This window comes from Trifolium pratense, linkage group LG6, assembly GCF_020283565.1.
Source record: "Trifolium pratense cultivar HEN17-A07 linkage group LG6, ARS_RC_1.1, whole genome shotgun sequence".
In the NCBI taxonomy this organism is placed as follows: Eukaryota; Viridiplantae; Streptophyta; class Magnoliopsida; order Fabales; family Fabaceae; genus Trifolium; species Trifolium pratense.
The window spans coordinates 43,120,052-43,146,422 of NC_060064.1; the positions used below are offsets into that span (position 1 = coordinate 43,120,052).

At 34.4% G+C, this 26,371-nt stretch overlaps 1 protein-coding gene and 1 pseudogene across 1 annotated transcript; one reads left to right on the top strand and one right to left on the bottom strand.

Moving 5' to 3' along the window:
• Nucleotides 1–1,641: 1,641 nt before the first annotated feature.
• On the bottom strand, nucleotides 1,642–8,219 carry LOC123889741 (annotated as a pseudogene).
• A 1,709-nt stretch (nucleotides 8,220–9,928) lies between these two features.
• On the top strand, nucleotides 9,929–10,664 carry LOC123892316. The gene is made up of 2 exons (XM_045942108.1): nucleotides 9,929–10,115; nucleotides 10,195–10,664. The coding sequence occupies exons 1-2, from the start codon at nucleotides 9,929–9,931 to the stop codon at nucleotides 10,662–10,664; spliced, it is 657 nt and encodes a 218-aa protein (XP_045798064.1).
• The last annotated feature ends 15,707 nt before the right edge of the window (nucleotides 10,665–26,371 follow it).

Genomic DNA, 26,371 nt, shown 5'->3' on the forward strand with positions numbered 1-26,371 from the left:
ATAGAGTCGGGAAGAAAATTAATTATTGGAGTAGTAAATGCTTATCTATGGCAGGGCGTGAAGTGTTTGTTAAATCGGTACTTCAATTTATTCCGACCTATTTCATGAGTATATTCATACTTCCTTCCACTCTGTGATGAGAAGAGAAAATGTTGAACGCTTTCCGGTGGGGTCATTCTCGGACCCGTGATAAAGGTATATATTGGCTCTCTTGGGATAAATTATCCATGCATAACAATGATGGAGGTATGCTACCATGGTAGGTAGCTAAACGAGGTGTTGGGTAGTTCATTCCTGTTTATGCCTTGACAGGAACATTGTGGTTTTGATGATTGACAAAAGAAGTCTAAGAATGACAATGATACAAAAAGCGAAAAAGAGGTTTAAGCTTTCAAGACTTGTTTATAGAATTATATAATCCATATTTTTTAGGATCATTATGTGAGTAGTAAAAATAGCTCTCATGAAAATATAACACACACTCACAGTAAATTTTACTTAATTGTGATTTTGCATAAATTGTCTTTGGAAATTGCATTTTTTGTTATCTCTTTAAAAATATTTTTAAGCATGCTTTTGAACAAGGTCACAATTATATTACAGCAAAGGAATTGCTAGCTTGTTACTAAACGTGATCATGATTTAATTTCCTTGCTACAAAAACATTTATGCAAATAATCAATTAGCCAATCGTTGTTTTAACGTTTTCCTTTTAATGCTAATTGATTATTATGATCAGCAAATGAGGAAATAGTATATGGCATTAATCCATAATCTGCATTAAACAATTTATAGCCGTTGTGCATTATATTATTTAGGCACGTATTTTTTGTGTGGCATATTGGATGGAAATTCGTTTTCAATGATATTCAGTGATCATGCAATGGATTATTTATCACATTGTCCACACCTGCTAATTGTGCATTAATCTTTTAACGACTATTTTCTAAATTTAATTGGCCAACGGCTAAATTATTTTCATTTGCACCTCACTCATATTTTTCTATATAAATGGGTGCTTTGTGGCAGCTCAAACTAGAGCTGAATTTTGCATCAAAATCATATTGAAAATAATACTCATCACTCTCATTATTTTTACACTTGCTAATATATTATCTTGCTAATAGTACTTGTGCTTCAATTTGTTATATCTACACTTTTAGTGTAATCTTTCAATCTTGTAATTTCTATTGTATTGGGTGTGATCCCAAGGTTTTCAAAAGATGTGAAATCACTTGGTTTAGAGGCTCTTGCACAAGGGAGGTGATATCTCATTGTGTTGAGAGTTCTTGGTTATAAAAGTTATTAGCTTACCCTGTTATAAAAGCTTAGTTTAGTGAAATCTCAAGGTGCTTTCCTTGGGGACTGGAGTAGACCCTTTGTTTTTTGCCGAACCAGGATAATTTCTTTGTGTTTTGCTTCTTACCCTTTCAACTCTTTTATTTCTCGCTGCAAATTATTTTATTTGTTTAAAATATTTTAAGTGCTTATCTTTAATCATTTTTTGAGTACACAATTCACTACGCCTCTTGTGTCGTTTAGAGTCACTTGACTAACACTGTGCATGATAATTCAACTGCCAAAAAAATAAACTAATCCAAAATTACAAAAAAAAAAAAAATTACAATTTAATAAACCAACTTTTTCGAGAGCGGAAAAAATCCAAATCAATTGGCCATGTTTTCATTCCAAATGAACAGAACTTGGAGCTATCTTACAGAACTAAGTTTAATTACAAATCACATGCTTGGCACTTCTCTTTTCGTCTCGAGTTAACCTCACCACTTGCAGCACAAATTTAAGAACTTCAACTGTCTATCTGGAGAAGACCAAAGATATATATTGGATTGAAATAATCCTTGATTTGTGACGAATTCCATATCAGTCTATAATAACTCAGCAATGTTCCTTTTCTCCAAAATGGCAGGCATCACGATGTCCATAAGCATAAAAAAGTACATCCAACAGCAGCATCTGTTATATTTAAATATGTTCAGACAAATTCAATGGTGAATGGTTGTGCAATCTTCACCGCCATCCCTTAGAGAGCAATATAGAGATGGCAAAGGAAGAGATTTACTTATTTTGCGTGCTTCTCCGTGTAATTCATAAAATACAATGACAAGGAGTTATTAGATGACTTACCTCAATAATAAGATCCACCACCACCCGTATAACTGCTACTACCGTTCATACCCCTGCTAGAATACATGGACGAATAGGAGCTCCGACCAACCTAAAGTATCAGCAGAATAAAAGTTAAGAATGTCACAAATATTTAGTCATATAAAAACATTACTTCCAATTCAGATAGGACGGTAACATACATCACTTTCACGAGATACGTAATCCCGACCATAACTTGATGAGTAGATACCCCCATCACTATCACCAATAGAACCTGACAGGCAACATACAAAAAGATGTAAAGACTAAGCAATAAAGCTTGATGTTTAAAACAACATATTAGATTATTTGCAATAATATCCACCTCTGCCATAACTCGTGTCATGTCGACTGCTATATGTCCCATGGGAGTTTTGAATAGATATAGAACTTCTACTGCCACTATGATATCCGAAACTAGATCTTCCAAGCCTACTAATCAAAATCCGATGAATAAGTTAGCAGAGAACAACAAACATTGGGTTGGGGGGGAATGGGAGAACCTTGCTCCTAGGAAACATACCTATCATCATAAGCCTCTCTATATTGTGAACCACTACCTCCATAGTCATAGTCTAAACGAGATCTTGATTGGCGAGCACCAGCATCAGCATACCGTGGAGAAATATCATCCTGGTGAGAAATAAAAATATATATATAAACAGAATTTTATTTGCTAAAATCAGAGCTAAAATAAATGAGACCCTCAAAATGAATGTTAAAAATAGTATTTACTATGGAAGCATAAGGACGTTTCGAGCCAGATTGTGTGTCATAATCATGGGGGCGTCCTTCACGGTAACTTAAATGGGGAGGTGGAGGAGGAGGCCTCTCAAGTCTTCGATCATAGCCATCATCCAGATAACCCCTCCTTGGTGCAGTACGAGATGCATTCCGATGCAGGTCAGAGTAGGCAGAATCACGGGCTGGATAATCTCCGTAAGAAGATGGACGTCTTTGAGAGGACATCTGGGAACCATAATCTGCAGAAACTCTACTTCTTGGAGGTGGAAGATCTACAGGTCGGTCATAAGCTCTCTTCATGCTACTTTTTGGATATGCAGCTGATAAAAAGACAGTATCATAATATAATATCATAAAAGAGAGACTAATAACAGAAATTCTGCTGGGGGCGGGGATGTATCCCATACCGGCCAATCTCCTGTCATATGATCTAGCTGGAGGAGTGATTGGTCTAGCTCTTACTGGCATCGATGTGACAGGACGTCTATTTCTCGCACTAGAAGGTCTAACTGGTGGAATATGATTTCCAAATCTTCTCACCACACGAGCAGGTCGACTCTGTGGTATAGGTCGATTCCGTGGTATAGGTTGATTCCGTGGTAAAGGTCGACTCCGTGGTATGGGACCACTACGTGAAGGCCTTGCCAATCTTCCAGACTTTCGGCTAGAAAAGTCCTTGCGAGTAACATGTTTTCCACGAATTTTCTGAAGAGGTCTCGACAACCTAGCCCTAACTTTTGCCTGAAAGAAGCTAGAAGCATTAAAAAAGCTACATTTAGCTGTTGCACATGTACATCAAATTTAAAAGCCAAACAAACCTTTTTGCTGCCTTCCCCTAACCCTGCACTGGTGATGCTCTTAGCACATTCCACAGCAGCAGCATGCGTAGCAAACGTAACAAATCCATAATTCTTCCTGCGAGCAGCTGGCATGTTCTTAGCAAGCTCAACTTTTTCAACCTCCCCATATTTCTTAAGAAGATCTCGGACAAAATCTTCATCCCATGAAGGAGGCAGTAAATCAATAAATACAGTTTTAACCTGCAATTTTGCATACATTTGATCAGCTACACCAAAAACAAATGGCACAACTTGACCAACCTATGAAGCACCAACACTCTTAGGTTTAGAGGTCTATTGCCCAACAGACAGCTACACTCATTCGACAACATATATGTATATAACACACACCTCTCATAAGTGTCCAAAAAAAAATCCTCTCTTTGACATACCTCTGACACAGCTACAGTAGGAGGCAGAGCACATTTTTTCTAATAAAATCCGGGAAAAAAAAAAGGGAAAAAAAAAGGCTTTTAAAAGTACGATAATAGTATTTCAATTAGACATTAGAAAGGCTTTTAAAAGTACGTCTTGCCACATACACACGTCTTTATCTTCTCCAATCGTCGTCATCTTTATGTCAGTGTCCTATATTTTGCATATAGCAGCGTGTACATGTTTGTATCTGTGTCGTGTGTCCATGGATCACAGCGATCAACAAATTTGTTATATTTAAGAAATAAAATCTAAAAAACAATGACAATGGCAAGGATGGAATTCAAGCCTGTCCAGACATTAAAACTAAGGTTTCATCTTGCGATGCTTGTTCAACCTCCAGAGTAAACCAGGTTAAATTTGTAGAAATTTACTCAATCAATCTTAAAGTGAACCACGCAATTGCTTTTATAAGTAATCAGTAGAAAAATAAAGTCTTAATATCACACCCAAAATATAGTTTACCATAAAAATGAACCACTACTGAGGTTTGAAGCCAACATAGATGTGTACCAATGGCCCTATTCCCAAATGCTTGAATGAGATCAAAGAACCATGTTTTGCAGGTTCTATACATCAGCCCTTGACAAAAGCAAGGAAATGAGATCCAGAAAAATACCTGTGCCATGACATCATCACCCAGGTCAATAAAGGAGTCTGCAAAGGAAACGTCTGAAAGTTTATCATCTCCAAAAGCAACATCTGTCTTCTGCAATCGCTTATAGGCTTCCTTAGCATCTGAACGAGATGAAAATTCCAAAAATGCAAATCCACAGTTCGTACCCTCATTGTTACCATCTTCTACTAAAGTCAAATCCTTGAAACTTGCAACTCCATAATGTTTCAATTTCTCCTTTAACTGGCATCAGAAGTTTCATTAACAGTTAGAAACATGGGCCTTGAATTAACAGTTAGAAACATGGGCCTTGAAGGTGGCAAGACGTAATACTAGTAAGCATTACTCGGCCTTGAAGGTGGCATGAAATAGACCCAAAAAAAAAGACTTACAGCTTCCTTTTTCCATGTCTTGCATATGTTATCTAAATAGAGAGTATCACTGTCCTGACATGGAGTGATACCACATTGTTTGCCATTAATCTGAAATTGTAGTCATGAAAACATATGATTTAATACACTACAAATTGTAAATCTGCTCTAACCATGAGAAGATCGAAGATTACCACTGGATGTTTTAGCTCTGCCAATGCTCTTTTCACTTGTTCAACAGTTTCAAAACGCAATAATGCAAATCCCTTGTTCTTTTTAGTCTGAGGATTCATCATCAGCCTGGCTTCAGTAATTTCCCCAACTTTACTGAAAACCTTCCTCAGATCATGCTCGGTTGCATCCTTGTCTAGGCCCCCAACAAATACTTGAAATTCCTTTTTCTTCTGCCTCTCCTTTCTAACTTCACCCTGTTCCTCTTCCTCCACATCAGCCTGCTCATTCCTGTTCTCCTCACTGGCATGCTCATCATCATCATCATCATCATCAGCAGCAGCAGCATCATCATCATCATCATCAGCAGCAGCAGCAGCATCATCATCACCCTCAACTTCTTCATAAACATATTCAATTTCTTCATCACCTGTATCACCCTCTTCTTCATCCACATTCTCTTCCGGGCCTTCCTCCACTTCATCTCCGACCTCCTGACCCTCATCTTGTTCAATTTCCCTCTCGTCATAGTCATCACCAACATACTCCTCATGATCATACTCATGATAATTATCCTCCAAATCTAAGTGTTCATCTTTTTCATATTCATCTAAGGACTCCTTAATCTCCTCTCCATTGACTGCTATAAGATAAATATTTAAAACCATCCCGATCAAAACACTCTCGACTTTTCCAACATTATAGTATTTATTAAACTAGCGTACTCCATTTTTCGTAAACAATCCAGCATCATATGATGCAAAACATAACACAAAATAGAAAGGAAAAAAAAAACTAGAGCAAATTTAAAATTAAAAAATAAAAGAAGAAAAGAAAACTTCACAGTATATATATGATCCTATACAATAGTTGTTATCTCAGGTTGCCAAAATGAAGAAAAAAATTACAACAGAAACGATAATGTGCAATACCACTCGATCAAAGAAACGCTTTCTAGTTTCTAATAATCCCATAACTTACAAACTGGGCCAAGGGCTGATGGAATATGTCATGTACAGATTTACATCACTAAACCGTTCACTATCACCAATAGTCTCCCAAGACAATCAATACTCACACAAGACAATAAAAACAATAGAGCACTTCCATACCAATACCAATAGACAAGTAATCATAACTAAGGTTTTAAAAATGGTCGGTTACCAAGAAAATGACCATGACAAAACAGTATCTGCAGCCACCATTACAGTTTTTCACGTTTTTATAGAGTAAAAAAAAAAATCACGCCGAAACGCCATTACAGCCACAAAATGCAAGTAGATAGAGAATTCTGTTTTTTTTTTCCTTTTTCAATTGAAATAGATAAAAATCACACTTTTAGTACAAAGATTAAGTAGTAGTCAATCCCAAATAGCGGAGCGGCCGACCTCAAAACAGGGATAGCGAAATACGGGATAGCCGCTATTTGAATATTTACTTTTATCTAATTAATTAATTTATATTATATAGATATTCCAAATAATTATTACTTTTAAATTATTTTTATGATTTATACTATAAATCTGAATATTTTTATACTAAAAATGTTCAAGTAATTATTTTACTATTAGTATTATTATTATTATTATTAATATTTTTCTATTATTCTTATTAATCTGAATAATTTTATACTAAAAATGTTCAAATGTGATTTATAGTTATACATAGAATAGCCCAACAAGTTTATTTTTGCAAGTTGGGCCTGGCCTTAAGCCCAAATGCCTTCTCTCTTCTTCTGCTTTGACCTAAAATTAGACTGCATCAAAAACATAAACAGCCGCCGCTGCTGCATTTCTTCTCCATGTGTGCTTTCTACTTTTTTTCTACTGCTATTCTTCACCACCTCCACCCTTTTCTCTTTCAAACGATTTAAGTTTTAGGGGCTATGTCGGGTTTTTACAGAAAAATTAGCAGAAATTTCGAAATTGTAAGTGAGGATGCAATAGTGGGTTTGACCCGCTACAGACCACCAGGAACCGCTCCGCACCAACGCTATCCCGGCTGTAGCGGCTGCTAAGGCTAACTGCGCCGCTCTCAGCCATCCCATAGCGGCGAGCAACTGCTCCGTCGCGGGATCGACTACCCTGACATAAATACATTTATCCCCTTTTAGCTCTTTCCCTAATTCAGAACTTCACATCTATCTTTAATTATTCAAATATGATAGTACAAATAATTTTAATAAGATCTGTGTTATATTGTGATTAACTCACACCGCAATCCGTAATGCGGCATCCCTAACAGCCAAAACGGCAACAGCTATTTAAAACCTTGATCATAAGTCATAACCATTAGGTTCACTTGATAATCATCATTCAAAGTCTAACATAAGCAAAAAAAATTGAAATTTTGATAAATCCCATGTCACATAACAACCACAGAATGCATCAAACATAATAAAAAATAACACTGCAAATTCCACAAAAAAAAAATCAAAAAAAGAGAGGAAAAGGGACTTACTTTTCACCACATCCAAACCATTAGGCACAATCTCTGGAGCCAAATTGTTTGTTTCAACATCAGCAACATGATTCTTGACAGGTTCAGGTTCTTGCTGCTGATTCTGAATTGTATTTTTTGAAGAAAGTTTCGCTTTTTTGGCCGCAGCACCCCTTTTTACCACTTTCGGAGGCATTGTTCACAGATTTCTTCTTGATAAACGAAGAAACGAGATTCCCAAACAAAAAATGGTATAATTCGGATTACAAAACCCTAAAATAAAAATCTGAAATTTGGTGAAGATGGCCTTAATCGAAATAAAAAATTTAAAGCAACCCTAATTCTGAATATGAAAAAGAGAAAAAATTGGGAAAAGAAAGAGACTATATATATAGGATCATAGAGAGCGGCTGAATCAAATAGGTACCACGGGAAGAAGACCCAAAACTTTAGGAAGAAACAAAATATTATTTTTTTGAAAAAAAATACATTTTTGATGAATTTTAATATTTAAGTGTATTATTATATTCAGTTAGAAAATTTATTTAGAATGAAATATTTAAAAAATAATAATTTAAAAATATTGTAAAAATATATGTGAAATTTTTGTACTATTGTAAAATCAATAAATTTATTTTACTAAAGTTATTGTTGCATGTATATTTTTAAGGTGAAAAATGTTTAGGATTTGAATTCCATCTCCATTTTTTATATATGTATAGATTTGTTCAACTTTTTTTATGTTATTTGAAATATTATTAAAATTGATGAGGACAAGGTGTATTTAATTGAGATTTCAATGGATTTTAAAAGACTTTTTTATGATTAAAAAGTCTTGTGGTATTCAATCAAGACTTTTATAAAAGTTAAACAAATCTTGTGGTATTCAATTAAGACAATTATGATTTTTTTTTTAAGGCAACAAAATCTGTTGGTATTCAATTGAGATTTCTCATACTTTTTAAAATGTCTATTGGTATTCAAAAGTCTATAGATTTTGATGACTTTTTTATGGAATGGATTTTGATAGACTTTTTTTGTTCAAATTACACGTAAAATACTTTTCCAACAATCCCACTCAAACCCTTGAGACTTTTCAGAATTTTCCAAGACTTTTCTCCAGCCGTCAGGACTAACATCATCAGGTTCTTTCTTACAACTTTGATCAATTTTTTCATATAGATATGTCTGAAATTTGTTCATGCTAGAATTTTTTCATATGATGATTGATTGTGTTTATTTGATCAATTTGATATGATGATTTTTTCATATGATGCTAGAACTTTTAAGATTATTTTAATATTCAAAAACGTTTATGGCTTTGATTTGAAGAATTGACTTTTTCCAAAAAAATTTCATATGATGATTGATTGTGCTAGTGACTCGACGGCGAATGTATTCTGCAATTTTTCCATGTATACCTAATATTAATAATACATAAACCAAACAGCACAATATTATGTTCTGCACTTTTTATTTTTTATGTTACGGTTATTTTTTATATATATATATTATTGTTATTATTTTGATTAAAAAAAAACACATTTTTTACTGTTCATTGTTTTTATTTTATATATTATTGTTATTAGTTTGATTCAAAAAATTACTATTATTACTTGTCCTTTCATTATAATGTTATTTATTAGGTTTGATTTTTCTATTGAATTATATATTATATCGGTGTATAGTTATTATTACACTTTCGACAATTAGAAAATCAGCTATCAAATAATTAGTTTATTATATGTATATATATTAGCGATCAAATGGGAGACTCGCAAGAAAATAATAGAGGAAAAAGTAAAGACAAAGATTATGTAACTTGGACAATGGAGGAAACCAATGAGTTGTTACATCTCTTGGTGGATGCTAGACCAGGCTCAACTACGCCTGCAAAAATAAGGGAAAGCACAAGGTTTTATCCTTATTTTAAGGTATATATGTGATCATTATCTAATTATAACAAAATTGTAAATATAATTGTGATTATTATAATAATATCGATAATAATTGATATATATATATATATATATATATATATATATATATATATATATATATATATATATATATATATATATATATATATATATATATATATATATTAGGATTGCATTGGAGCTATTGATGGTACACACATTCCGGCAATGGTAAGAGGACGAGATGTAAGCAGTTATCGTGATCGTCATGGAAATATATCACAAAATGTATTAGCTGCATGCAACTTTGATTTGGAATTCATGTACGTTCTTAGCGGATGGAAGGGTTCAGCACATGATTCCAAGCTATTAAATGATGCGTTGACAAGGAGGAATGGACTTAAAGTACCCCAAGGTAAGTCGTCAATTTTTAAACTGTGTTTTATCTATTTCCAGTTTCATACTAATTTTATATGCATTTCTTATGTAATTAGGTAAGTATTTTTTGGTGGATTGTGGATTTCCAAATCGATGCAAATTTTTAGCCCCATATCGAGGTGTACGATATCATCTACAAGATTTTGCAGGTCATGGTAATGACCCTGAAAATGAAAAGGAATTATTCAATCTTCGACATGCGTCCTTAAGGAATGTGATTGAGAGAATATTTGGTGTTTTTAAATCGCGGTTCACAATTTTTAAGTCCGCGCCTCCATTTCCATTTAAGGCACAAGCGGAGCTTGTGTTGGCATGCGCAGCACTTCATAATTTTCTTCGTAAAGAATGTCGTTCAGATGAATTTCCAGTCGAACCTACGGATGAGTCTTCATCCTCATCTTCAGTGTTACCAAATCATGAAGACAATAATTATGAACCCATTGTTCAAACACAAGAGCAGGAACGAGAAGATGCAAATTTATGGAGGACTAGTATAGGTTCAGATATGTGGAGAAATGCTACTTAGAAAATCATGGATTTATAATCACTTTGTTACTATTTTTTTAGGCAATAATGAATATTGCTATAAAAAATTTCGTTTTTATTTGCTTTATTCAAACTTTAGAATTTATTTATGTAATAAATAAAAAGTTAGAATTATATGCACAAAAAAAAAAAGTTATCATCCTTTTTATTCACTTTTGTAATTTTTTTGCTTAAAATTCAATGAATTCTTCAAAATCTTAAAAAATTCAATTAGTTATTCGAAATCATAAAAATCTATAAAGTAGTTTGAAATCTGAAAAGTCTGTATTGTAAATCCATCAAAATTCTGTTTAAGAATCTTGATTGTAAAAAGTCGTTTAAAAAAAGTCATTTACAATCCCACAAAATCAATAAAATCTCACGAAATCTTTAAAATCTTCAGGATTTTGTTTTGCCAAAAAAGTCTTTTAAAATCTCAATCCAATACACCCCCCTAAGTAACTTTGTAGCAATTACTTTTTATATATTGTTAGTATCTTTCTTATTAATATGGAATCGAACCTGTATCATTTGCTTAGAATAAAGTCTTTTAACCACTAAGGCATGTGCCTCAATTGTGATTAAAATTATGACAGCAATTCGTTAACCCTATTTTTATTGAATAAAGCATTTACAATGGAGTTCCAATTATGTTATTGGGAAATTTGGATCAAGCTCATGAGAAGATTTATTATTGAATGAAAGGTAATATCATGAAGCAATACAGGCGACAAAATTTTTATTCCCAGATTATCCTTAACACCATCTAATGTCAGAATTCCTTTCAAATTTCAACTTCAGCAGTTTCCTATCGCTGTCTCATTTGCCATGACAATTAACAAGAATCTGATCCATTCACTGAAAAATGTTCGAATGTATCTTTCGCAATTAGTATTTTCACATGGTCAGTTATACGTTGCTGTGTTAAGAGTCACATCGAAAAATGGTTTGAAGATTTTAGTATCGCAAACGGTTATATAGTTTTCAAAAAATTAAAATACTCAAAAAATGTTTGATATAGTTTTGGAGATCGAAATACCAAAACTAGTTAAAGTTGTTTTGCTTATCAATTTTTGTTTTTTGCATTAAATTGGTAATGTTCATATATCAGCAAGGTTGTCAGAACCGGACCGGCCATCGAACCGGCGAGCTCACCGGTTCCAGGTTCAATTGGTCGGACCGGGTTCAACCGGGGGTCTAACCGTTTTTAATTAAATATATATTTTAATTAATATATAAATAAAAATATATGAATAATTGCTCAATATTTCACAATTTTACACATTAAAAAGATAAAATATCACAAGTCAAAATATAATAAAATTTATAATTCAAACCAAATTAGAAATTATATAATAAACTAAATTCAATAACACAAAATAGCACCATAACATCAATTGACAACATACTGCCTTCAAAAAAATCAATTCCTACGATGAAAAACAAACTTTTCCTATTCCTACGACGTGTTGTTTTGTTTCAGTTTTTTTTTTTTCAAAAAAAAAGTTAAAACGACGTCGTTTTGCCCTGTTTTTTTTAAACAAAAAAAAAAATCTGCAGAACCGCTTGGACCGTGCCGCCGGTTTGCCGGTTAAACCCAGTTCAAAACCGGTTCCTGCATTTTTTTGCCGGTTGGTTTCCTATCCGGTTTTTTCTCATAACCGAACCGTTTTCATGACCGGTTAACGGTCCGACCGACCGGTCCGATCCGGTCCGGTTTTTATAACCTTGTATATCAGGCTACCAAACTACTACAGTCCACTACTTAAATAGCGGAATATATCCGCTACCTAGCTAACGTTTAAAATCTTGAAAATTTCTTGTTAAGGCATTGTTTTTTTTTTTCCTCAAAATTCTCAGTTTTATAACGTTCATTACTTAAGCTGACGTTTAAAATCTTAAATTTCATGTAGGGTGTTTTTTTGTCAAATTTTTCATTTTTACAATTTTTGCTGCTTAAGTAGCGGAAGAATAAAAAAAAATCGTAGGACATGCGAGAAACTGGTGGAATGACAAAAGAAAATCTCATATTTTATAGAGAAATCTGTTGGAATTAATTTAACATTAATCCCATAAGACATGCTCAACAATAATAAATATTAAATCTATAATCGTATAATCTATCCCCTCTTGTAATAGGTTAGGGCTCCCAAATTATCGCTTTTGTTAAAGTATTTCCAGGCTCTTTCTTTTGTTTGTGCTGCCCATTTTTTTTTATTCACCGTGATTTTATTCCATTAAATTTTTCCAATAAGGTTTTTAACGAGGTAGATGCTATTTTTTCCCTTGGTTGTTTTATATTGAGTTTTTGTCTAATCCCCTAATAGTTGTAATTTCTCTTTATTTTTCTTTTATTTAATATTTCTTTTGTCAAGTTCTTTTATTTAATTTTGTAAATCAACTCATAATCTCTCTTTTCCATACAACATTAATTATCTTTCTTAATATGTGTAAAAGTGTCAAAGCGACATATAATGTGGTATGGAGGGAGTAGTAGAAAGATTAAAAGAAATCAATATCATTGAGTAAACTGTCAAATACCCCCTGAAATTTTAAAATTCGTCAAATACCCCTCTGAAATTTGGAAATAGGAAAATACACCCCTGAAATTATAAAAAGTCAATCAAATTTAGGAATGACAATGAGTAGGGTATGGGTAGGGTACTATAGTACTCATCCCCATACCCGTGTGGATAACAACCTTTGCCTCCGTCCCCATACTCTATGGGTACCTAGGTACCCATATCCGTTACCCGCATTTTTACTAAAAATAAATTGATCAATTATAAAATATCATATAATTTTAATAAAATTAAAAAAATTTCAAAGATTTTAATATTGACTAATGAAAATTATAAACAAAATTATTACTAACCTTATGTTAAAGTTCATATTTATGTTAAATATTCACATTATTTTTATATTATGTTATAAATAAACATTTTTATTAAAAATCTGTAATAGTTTGGTAGAGTTGTATTATTTTAAATTGATTTACATATATTATAATATAATAATACAAATAAAATAAATAAATATATATTATGCGGGTATGGGGCAGGGTGGGTACTAAGGTACCCGTACCCGCACCCATACCCGTTCCTTTTTGCAAGTAATTACCCATACTTGTGCCTGTACCCAAAATGCGAGTATTTACCCTACCCGTTGTGGGTAATTTTTGCGGGTACCCTCCGGGTATGGGTCAAATTATCATCCCTATTCAAATTGCCCCCTGGCACTACCAGTCAAAGTCCACGTCAGGGGGTAATTTGATTGACGTTTTATAATTTTACGAGAGTATTTACCTATTTCCAAATTTCGGGGGGTATTTGACGAATTTTGAAATTTCAGGAAAGGTATTTGGCAGTTTACTCCAGTATCATTACGTAAACGCACGAGAGCAAGTTATTGATTTTCACCAATTAAGCATAATTAGAAATGGTTCCCATGATTAGGGACATATTATAGTAGTTAGTTATAAAATTAATGGGTGCCAAAATTAATTAAGATTTTGTTTTTTTGGTATTAAAATCCTTAATGTAAGAAAAAAGTTGTGTGATGGGGTAATAAAACCTAAGGCTGAACTTTTCAGACTTAACTTCCCACTCTCCTCGCATATCAAATAAACTAGCCTTTCACATTTAACACCCAAGTAGATCGAGAAGACAGAAGAATCAAGAATAAAATAAATCGATTATGGTGAATGCAAGAACAAGATTAAACATGAAGATTAGATGGGGCATTCTTGAGTTAAAATGCAATTTCATTCTGCCATTTCTTAATTGTATTCTGATGACATTTATTCCTAAAAAAAAAAACAATTGAGTTCAAATCCGTCAGTAGAAACTTGAAGTCAACTAATTAAAGGCGAATATTTAAGAGAATATTGGAAAGATAATTAAAAAATCTTAAAGGATAACTATTTACATTGTAGAAAAGATGAAGGCCTTAGATGAAGGCATATTGTTTTTTACCAACCTTTTCCTTCTAAACTATTTTTAAACTCAACTGTCTTTTTCCTTTCTGCATCTTTTTTTTCTAGCGCTTGTAATTTTGTTTTAGCTATAGCAAGAAAATCTTCCGATACAGACATCCCTGGTCCTGTTAGCTTCTCAACAATCTGCCACCAGTAAAAATGAAAAGGAAACTATTAGAAGATCTCATTTTAATGTTTCAACCTTTTAATCTAAAGATATTGGGGCATATTATTCTCAACACATACATCACATTCACAAACGAAAAGAAAATTGTAAAATAATATATATAAAAAAAAGTGAAAATTAAAGAAAAAAAATGGCCCCCTCAAACCAAGCTTTCCAGAATTCTTCATCCCCGGCGCAATGCAAAAAGATATACTTCAAACCTGTTATGCTTCAACATTCATGCTCCTAAACAACAAAAACAAAAGAACTAGCAGGTGCCAGGACGCAGCATCGAAAGTCAAATATAGCCCACTCACAATACAAAAATAGATATGTAAAAATATATACTGGTGTTTTTATCCTAAGGCTGAATGAATAGTATATTAACCTCTGCTTGCCACTGGCTAGAGCACACCACACACATTCATAGCTGTCGCCCTGTAACATAGAAAAGCAGAAAATTCAAATGAACCGAGAAGAGTAGTTACTGAGTATCATAAAGACTAAAAAGTGAAATCTTTTTTACATAGATGATAAAATTAAAGTATTGTACACAGCCTGCAGAACATGATGCTTCATTGGAACAAATTTTCGTCCTTGTAGTCAGTATGAAATGTCACAATTAAAGCTCCCACCTAATACCATAGGACTTACAGTAGCAGCAAGTAGCTTTACACTTGGGGGTGTCCGTGTGTTGGGTTTGGCCCAATGTGCTACCCAACCTAATCAAATTCCACTGGTTCAAATAAGCAAGAAATCCATAATTTTTCTGTCGAACTCAAACCAACCCAAACAATTATGAGTAAGATAGTTTAGATGGGTCATCAAGTCATAAGACTTAAATTATATATAAAATGCTAAAAAAACTATTTATATAATTTAATAACATTCTATTCGATATAATTCCAACATTTAGACTAAATTCTATAATTTAAAATTCAGCATTTGAATTAAATTAAACACTTCATTCAAGAGTATCAAAAAGCCTTCTGAATGTCAATCTGACCCAAAACCATAAGAAGAAAGCTTCATTCAAGAGTATCAAAAGCCTTTCGAATTTCAAATCTTGAGGGCCAGATTGCCTTTAAATTTCTTCTCCGTGCAGAACATTAATCGCCAAGACTAGCAAGACAAAACACATATATGTAACTGTTGGAATATATTTAGTTTCCAAGTTTGTTATCTCTAGGAGATTCTAAACATATCATTATTTCCTTTTATTTCTCCTTTTAACTATTTCCTCCATAAATCAAGGAGATAACTAGCTGTACTTTGATTATAAAAAACAGCCTTGAGCTGATGAATAAAATATAACAGCATTCACCCTATTTTTCTACAGTAACAGTAACGAATCCCGAAAGGCTGAATTGAATGGAAAGTATGTTAACCTCATCCTGCCACAGGCTCCACAGCACACTGCACATTCAACACCCACACATAAAACTCACGGAACTGCAAACAATAGATGCTGAGTATCAAACAAAGACTAAAATGATGACACAATTGTGTCAGTAGAAATGGCCAAATTTAAGCGCAATAGTGGCAAGTATTCGACACAGCCTATGTTCATGGCAATGATTTTCCACCCGCTTTGGAAGATCATGTACTCAACATGAAATTGCATAATTTAGGCAATCCTCGTAATATGGAGGAGTCCTAGGGTCACAACACAAAACACAGATTCTTAAAAATCATATAAACTTCAAAAACCAATTATAATCTCTGCCATAATCGCACATTCATATATTTATCTTTTGTAAATCAAAAAGAATAAACAGTAAGAATCAACTGAGAAATAACGAACCAAAAATAAGGCTTGATAGTTGACACTACAGAGAACTGAATCATTACAATACAGAAAGCCATATCAAAGTAGGTACAGGTAAATAAATCACACCATCCTACAAGCTTTCCTAATCCTCAGGTTCCTGATAAACAACACAAAAAAATCCAACAATACCACATCACACCATCCTACAAGTACTCTAATCAAATCGAGTAGGTACAGGTAAATAAAATGACCCGAGTTATCCCACATTACATTTATAGGCTTCTCTGCTGTAACAACCAAGTAGTACTTCGTGGAACTTGAAGAATCAAGAAAAGTAGATCCCCCAAAGAAAGAAATGTCAAGAATTCATATTCAGAGTAGAGATCACCAAATGATTTAGCATAACAGTGAGAATATATGAAGGTGCTCAATGTGAAATGAAAATAATTTAGTCTTCCACACTGTGACAATACCTATTTCATATATCATAAACAAAAGTAAAATTGTAAAAAAAATAAAAAAATAACATAGGAAGTGAAAATCAAATAGAACAAAAGGACCCCAAGCTTTCCATAATTCCTCATCCTTGGCACGATGCGAAAAGATATACTTCGAACCTTTTACACTTTAACATATATACTCCCAATACAAAAAAAATAAAAATAAAATAAAATAGCAGGCGCCAAGACGCACCATCGAAAAGCAAATATCCACACTCCCAAAACAAATATAGATATGTAAAAAAAATACTGGTTTTATCCTAAGACTGAATGGATAGTATATTATTAACCTCTGCTTGCTACTGGCCAGAGCACACCACGCATTCATAGTTGTCTCCCTTGTAACACAAAATTCAAATGAACTGAGAAGAGTAGTTACTGAGTATCAAAAAAGCTGAAATGTGAAGTCTTTCTTGTACTGATAAAATTAAATCATTCTGCAGAACCAAGATATACTAACAAACCGATGTATTCCTCAAATAACATGCTCAAACCAGCTAAATCAAGAATTAACCATCTTTCCTAAAATAGGTTATTATTCCAAACCATATCTAAGTTCAGTTTGCACACATGCAACATAGTATTCTCTTCAAACAAATAAATTGCATTTCTCCAGTACATCAAAGTTTAACAAAGGAAAACATACCTTCTTGCAGAAAATTACAACTTTTTTCATGTGATCAACTTTCATTGTTAGAAATTTATGTTTAACAGCATCTACAGAAATGTACCTGTTGTAGCAACCTCATCCTTAGGTGGTACTTTAAGTGCAAGAATCGAGGGAAGAAATGTCTGTGTAAATGTCCTGCACTTCTTATGAAGCATAGGACATTACTCCCTCTGATGACTGCAATTAATCCAAACACAAAATCATCAGACCTAGTCTAAAGCATCAGCATCAGCATCAGATAGATATATAAACATCCGCATCAGTCTACTATATAAAACGCGACGTGACTCTGATTAGATCATCAATGCACAACATACATCCACAATATAATGAGATAAAAATACAATGTTCAGGATTTGGAAAGTGTTTGAATAACAAGATTCTCATTGTATTAGGCTGCACTTGTAATTGAAATAATTGCACTACACTAATTTTTTACTGAGAAAATCAACATAATGACGAGTACATCGTCAGTAGCCAGAAACAAAAACGAAGCTATTTTTTTAAAATCTACAAGGAAAATGTCAGGTGAGGAAGCTGTTATTGCAGCTGAGCCAGTGGCCGTTTCTACTGCTGGAATTCTAGGCGAGCCAATGGATACCATGACTGCCTTGCAACTTGTGCTTAGGAAATCACTGGCATACACGGTGGTCTTGCGCGTGGCTTCCACAAAGGTGAAAGCTCAATGAGACTAGGGATTCATCCAATGAGCGTGTTTCTTTCCTTTTCATTTTCCTAGTTATTCATGGGACTAGGGATTTCAAATGTTTAATACGGGTTTTCGACTCCCTGTTTTTATAGTTACTCTCAACTAGTTACACAATTTATAGTTACTCTAAACTAGTTACACAATTTTGTTTTGCTATGCTATCGCAATGTGTTGGAAAATATTTAGTTTCCTAGTTTGTTATTTCTAAGAGATTCTAAACTTATCTATTATTTCCTTTTATGTTTGTACTCTTCCTATTTAAACCAGCCTTGAGCTGAGGAATAACACACAACAGTATTCACTTATTATTTTCTACATGGTATCGAGAGCTCCCGATTTTGGGGGTCTCGCTTCCGCAAAACCCTAGCCGCCGTCGTGTTTACAATCCGACCACGACAACTGATTTTGTGCGGCACTGTTCACCAGTGGCACTGTTCATACGACACTGTTCATCCGGAGGTACTGTTCACCGACGGCACTGTTCACACGCACTGTTCACGGAATTACTGTTCGCGTACACTGTTCACCGGCGTTACTTTTTCTTTGCTGCTTCCGGTACTACTTGGCTAAGATTATTAATTATGACGTTTTTTTATTCTCGGCGACGATCATCCACTTTCAAATACCGCCGTGAATGCAAATATTGTCATCGTTTGGGACATACTATTTTTCAATGTTGGGAATTACATGGTCTTCCGCGACCTTCATATCGGAAGAACAAAGGTGGAGGTGAGGGTCATACATTCCAAGCCAGTAATTCTGATCAAGAGCAACAGTCTTCTTCAATTCAGCTTTCATTCACGATGGAACAACTAGACAGACTGTACAAAATTCTTGAATCTAACACTCTTTCTGGCTCTGTTGCCCCAAAAGGTACTTCTGCCCTTTTTAGTGTCAGTCCCAGTCGTGCTTGGATAGTAGATTCGGGTGCAAGTTGTAACACCCAAACCCATTATTTAAATATTTCTACCTTTAGTAAAATCTTTTTCAAAATACGCAACGGAAAGTAATGTTCGATATTATAAAAGTTGTGGTTCGAGTATTACATTCTTCAATCAAAATAATACTAATTTAGTTAATTAGTAAAAACACTTGTTTATACAAATGTTAAATCAACTAATGTATTTATTAGCTATACAAAACAACCTAGATAAGGAGACTCTATATACATATAAAACCCTTTTCCCGTGTCACAATCAGAGCAGAGCTTCACCGACGACTCGACATCGAATACCACAAAACCTGTAAATCTGGACCCCCAACGGTCCAGCACATAACACATAAAAGAGAGTTAGATAACATACTCAAAATATACAAGTGTAAGTAAATGGTACTTAAACACTTCTTCATAAAAACATGCATAATCATACATTATACATATACATCACCATCATTCATGCATATTCATATATCATGCATATACTTCATTTATCACCTAATCAATCATCCACAAAATACACCAAACATATAGTTTCACGTCGTCTCGGACAATACCAAAACATCAACAAATACATTGTTCAGATTATGGTCATGACGGACCCTGCGTTGTTCATTTTATAGTCATGACGGACTCTGCTCCTCACATACGGATTAACAATCAACATTTACCAAGTATGTGTCAAACATCATTTATTATAAAATGCACGCATAATCCCTAATGCAATCTAATGCTTCACATTCATGTTATGTCCTCTAGGCACCTCTAATGCATGTGGTACCATCGTCTTTATCAGAGTATTTCACCTCCGATATCCGTCTTTATCAAACAAATATAGTTCGATATCCTTCTTTATTGGACAAGCCAATATCCCTAAATATTCATGATGATGCACTCAAAACTCATGAATATATTCATCAACAATTTTGGCATATAGCCCGTCAACAATAACGTGGAACACTATCCAACGTCCGTCTTTATTAAGATAATCAATACCTTAATATCCGTCTTTATTAGAATAACATAATTCTAATATCCTTCTTTATTAAGTTGATTAACACCTTAATATACTTCATTTATACTTCATACATGATTAACAATCAATTAACGATTAGCAATGAGCATTATAAGCATCAACATGCATCAACAATCATGTAAGAATAAGACACTGATTTGAAAATACATGCAAAGGAAGACAGCAGATGAAAATTTGTGAAATCTGCAACATTTTCGCCTGAGGCGAAACATTTTCGCCTGGGGCGGAAAAATTCCTGAAGTACTGGTTTGCTCACTGATCACATTTTCGCCTGGGGCGAAACATTTTCGCCTGGGGCGAAATAGTTTCGCCTGAGGCGAAATATTTTCGCCTGGGGCGAAACTCTGGCGTTTTCTACACCAAATCACCCAAAAATCCCATTTTTCATGTTATAAATCCCAAAAGAGTTTGTATTCAAGCATAACAAACATGGATAAACACAAAAGGACAGTCCATTTCTCAGATCTACATCATAAACATCGAAAAAGTAAAGATTGAACACTTTTTCATCAAAACTCTCAAGAACACAAAGTTCTTGAGTTTAATCTTTCATAAACTCGTTTTTAACCATTATTTTCGTTCATTAACCATGTTAAAAGCATGTTAAACATATTAAGAACCTTAGAAACGATTTCCATCAAGAAAATCCATTCCAAACTAAAACGAAAATGGGGTGGAGGAAGTTCGGGTGAGGAGAAATCGACATTCTCCCCTTCCTCGGGTCACCCACGAATATGAAATCTACTCTCTTACCTTGGATCGACGAACTCACGAAGATTGCTCCTCGAATCCCTCCTCCAAGCTCTTGCTCTAGCTCTCCTCTTGCTCTCCCTTCTCTCTAGCTTTCTCAAGAACAAGAAAAATGAAATGTTCCCTCTCTTCCCCTTGGCCATATGGCGCCCTCCTCACAAGTCCATAAGGCCCATTGGGCCTCAAGCCCAATTGCTTGGCCCAATAACACGTTAACTCACTCTACTCGCTTAATAACTAAAGTACTCGATAAATAACTTAAAGTTACTATCTTACTTAAAAGCCACGTCACCAAATAATTAAACACTTAAATAGTGAATAATAAATTTGGGTCGTTACAACTCTCCCCTACTTAAAAGATTTTCGCCCTCGAAAATTACGCTACTAAAACAACTCCGGATAACTCCTGTATCCGACACTCGAACGAAACGCTCAAAACACTACACATTACCAAGTTTGACAAAATTAGTTTATCCCATCCAACACAATTTTTGTCTATTTATCAACAAGAGATCAAGGACGGCCAGTTCCTCAATTTGCCGATAAATATTCAACAATCATGATATCGGCATAAACCATTCTTATCAAACCGCTAAAACGTCCACTCCGCACGAAACATCCAAGGATTCACATTCTACGACCTCACAACGTTACCCTAAAACTGGTACAACCAATTGAACACACTCCGAAAAGGTACTCCCGTGGAATACTCCACAACTCCACAAATCCTATAAGTCTCTGATTCCCTCATGAATCACTTAACCGTGGTACACCACTTATTCATATTCGAATCTTATTCAAACTTATCACTCGATATTTCAATTCCAACAATCACTTGATGACCAACATTCTCAAACTTCATTGACACATGCTAAAAACTACCGTCTCTAACCGTCAAATTCCTTTTCTCACATATCTCCAATCATTGAGTCGAATCCTAACACGACTATTCAGTTCCCAAGTAATCTCTCAACCAACATTTGCATTCCTTAACACAACATTTTCCAATACCACTTCTCTTTAATCCCTTAGAAATTCGCTACTTCAGAATTAGACTACCGCCTAAAATTGGTTCTCCAAACAACCATAACGTCTATCTCGTTGACTCCAAACGTCATCTTCAATTCGCCCATAATCTGTCTATCCATTGAATTCTAATCAACTTTTGTCTTAGTATTCTTACTAAAGACTCCTTGTCTACTCCCAATATGACATCTAGAAAATTTCCAAAATTCTCGTCTAAAATACATTTTAAGTTATACACCAAATCACTACCGTTCCATCATCCATGATGAAACAATTTAAAATCCTTTACTCCATTATCACCAATTATGATCATACTACACCAACATCCACGATGCATCTAACAACACTAGTCTCCACTGACTTTCCTATTCCATAAATCCAAATTCCTTAGCAAATACTTACCCACTCTTATCTTTTGGGCACTGCAAAATTCTCTCCGACACTTACCTTAGGCATCGCCTTAAACTTCTCACTATATGTGTTCAAACACAACATCTACTCGCATGCGCGGTAATCCTTTTCGCAAATTCTCACATAGCACAAGTCACTTCCAACATGACCTCATATACTCATTCTCAACACGTTCTCCAACAGCTAACTTTCTTATTTCTAATCATTCTAAGATGTTACTACTCACTTAGCTTCGTCTCAACCTCTAAGACTCTACGTTCTCGTTCAACATGTGACACCAATTGTCCGGTCATTATCCAAATCCAATCACTCTTTCTTCGACAAGCCTCTCACAAAATCTTTCGAATCGTTATCCTACTTCCATCTTCGAATAAACTCGACTACTTATAGAATCCTTACTTCCAACGATTCAACAAACATACCAATCCTATTATGATATTTCTCAATTCCATTCTCATCTACTTTAAAACCTACTTCCTCTCCTCGATTAATTAACACCAACGGTTCACTAATCTTCACATCTCTTTCTCTAAGCTTCTCAAATCTCTTCTGAAAATCACTTCACACACTAGACTTAGAATTCCAAATTGTTCAACCAATTCAACATACTACCATATGCACGACTCACGTAAAACTTCTTACTCCAACATCCGGTACAACATTTGATCCACTTGGATGACAACTTACTTCAAAATCATCACCTCTCAAGAATCTTAATCACTTCCTCTTCCTCACATTCGACTCCTTTCGATCAAACAGGTACTTCAACTTTGGTCCACAAAACACGTCTCCATACTTTTAGTGCAACACACGATTTCCAATCATTCCGAATACTCTTCATCTCACTTAACCAATCTCACTAACGCCCACGACGAAACACTTGATCCGACAACTTCTCTTCTAGTAGTTTCTCACAACTCATTGCTCCCATTCATTCCACTTCGAACAACGTCACCACTTCCTGAATATTCCGCTTCAAGAACATCTCTACTCATCTCATCTTATCACGTTCGAAACATCTCGGAGGGACATAACCTTCTCCCCCACTTATCTCAAACCCACCTACACTCTTCCACTATAACTTCTGGTGCTCACACCTAACGGTTCTATCGTCTCTAAACATATTCTTCCTAAGAAGAAACTCGTATCGACATCGTTTACACGCATGTCGCATACAAGGGACAAAACCCAACCCACGATACCTAAACACTTACAAAAAATCATGCAAGTATCCAAGTAACCTATACTCCCCTCACTTCTCAAAGTTAGGAAATCAAAACAACACAAGAAAAATGAATATTGCAACGCAATAATCCATATTCACATTTATTCTAGTCCTAACAAACACAAGAAGACAAGAAACTCACATCCAATCAACTTAGGACACGACATCAACAAAATAAAATTTCTTGTCTGGCTCCCTCGCTTAGCAAAAGCTAGCGAGCTCCCGGCGAGACAAGTCAAAAACATTCACAGGATTTAGCAAGACTTAGCGAGACTCAGCGAGGTTCATTCTTCTCCTAGCGAGCACATCCAAAAATCTGGGTGCTCTGCTACGATTTTGAACTTACGCTCACTAAACTCTCGTTTTCTCGACTCACTAATCCACAAAATCCAAACATATAACAAACACATACCAGGACACATTAATATCCTACTCTTCTCACCATTTTGAAAATTAATTTTCACTCACCCAAAAGAAAATAACTCTATATTTTCATCAAAATCTTCAAGAAATAATATTAGTTTTTAAAATTATTTCAAATCATTACCACATGCAGTTTTATATCATGCCGGATCGTCACATGCAGTTTTACATCATGCCGGATCATCAACAATTAGCAAATAAGCATCAATCCATCAAGTTTAAACTACAAAAAGGTTAAACTCTACGCATATACAACTATTATAAACATAGGAGTATAGCACTCACACCATTACTCACAAAAAGAACGAATAATTTAATCCAATTCACATCACTCATAGTTCCTAAATGAACAGCATAAGTGATTTCACAAAACAAACACAACAAAATTGTTAGACAAACACGACTGACACACAATACTCACTTGGTCTGACTGCACAGACCTGCTCTGATCGACACATAACCCACACAGTCCGAAGACAACGGGGCTCTGATACCAATTGTAACACCCAAACCCATTATTTAAATATTTCTACCTTTAGTAAAATCATTTTCAAAATACGCAACGGAAAGTAATGTTCGATATTATAAAAGTTGTGGTTCGAGTATTACATTCTTCAATCAAAATAATACTAATTTAGTTAATTAGTAAAAACACTTGTTTATACAAATGTTAAATCAACTAATGTATTTATTAGCTATACAAAACAACCTAGAAAAGGAGACTCTATATACATATAAAACCCCTTTTCCCGTGTCACAATCAGAGCAGAGCTTCACCGACGACTCGACATCGAATACCACAAAACCTGTAAATCTGGACCCCCAACGGTCCAGCACATAACACATAAAAGAGAGTTAGATAACATACTCAAAATATACAAGTGTAAGTAAATGGTACTTAAACACTTCTTCATAAAAACATGCATAATCATACATTATACATATACATCACCATCATTCATGCATATTCATATATCATGCATATACTTCATTTATCACCTAATCAATCATCCACAAAATACACCAAACATATAGTTTCACGTCGTCTCGGACAATACCAAAACATCAACAAATACATTGTTCAGATTATGGTCATGACGGACCCTGCGTTGTTCATTTTATAGTCATGACGGACTCTGCTCCTCACATACGGATTAACAATCAACATTTACCAAGTATGTGTCAAACATCATTTATTATAAAATGCACACATAATCCCTAATGCAATCTAATGCTTCACATTCATGTTATGTCCTCTAGACACCTCTAATGCATGTGGTACCATCGTCTTTATCAGAGTATTTCACCTCCGATATCCGTCTTTATCAAACAAATATAGTTCGATATCCTTCTTTATTGGACAAGCCAATATCCCTAAATATTCATGATGCATGCACTCAAAACTCATGAATATATTCATCAACAATTTTGGCATATAGCCCGTCAACAATAACGTGGAACACTATCCAACGTCCGTCTTTATTAAGATAATCAATACCTTAATATCCGTCTTTATTAGAATAACATAATTCTAATATCCTTCTTTATTAAGTTGATTAACACCTTAATATACTTCATTTATACTTCATACATGATTAACAATCAATTAACGATTAGCAATGAGCATTATAAGCATCAACATGCATCAACAATCATGTAAGAATAAGACACTGATTTGAAAATACATGCAAAGGAAGACAGCAGATGAAAATTTGTGAAATCTGCAACATTTTCGCCTGAGGCGAAACATTTTCGCCTGGGGCGGAAAAATTCCTGAAGTACTGGTTTGCTCACTGATCACATTTTCGCCTGGGGCGAAACATTTTCGCCTGGGGCGAAACTCTGGCGTTTTCTACACCAAATCACCCAAAAATCCCATTTTTCATGTTATAAATCCCAAAAGAGTTTGTATTCAAGCATAACAAACATGGATAAACACAAAAGGACAGTCCATTTCTCAGATCTACATCATAAACATCGAAAAAGTAAAGATTGAACACTTTTTCATCAAAACTCTCAAGAACACAAAGTTCTTGAGTTTAATCTTTCATAAACTCGTTTTTAACCATTATTTTCGTTCATTAACCATGTTAAAAGCATGTTAAACA

What these genes read in the sequence shown, in the direction of transcription:
- LOC123892316 (XM_045942108.1), top strand. Translation starts at nt 9,929, where the DNA reads ATGGTAAGAGGACGAGATGTAAGCAGTTATCGTGATCGTCATGGAAAT. An exon ending in TGGACTTAAAGTACCCCAAG is followed by an intron (nt 10,116 to 10,194) that starts GTAAGTCGTCAA and finishes TTATGTAATTAG; the next exon opens with GTAAGTATTTTTTGGTGGAT.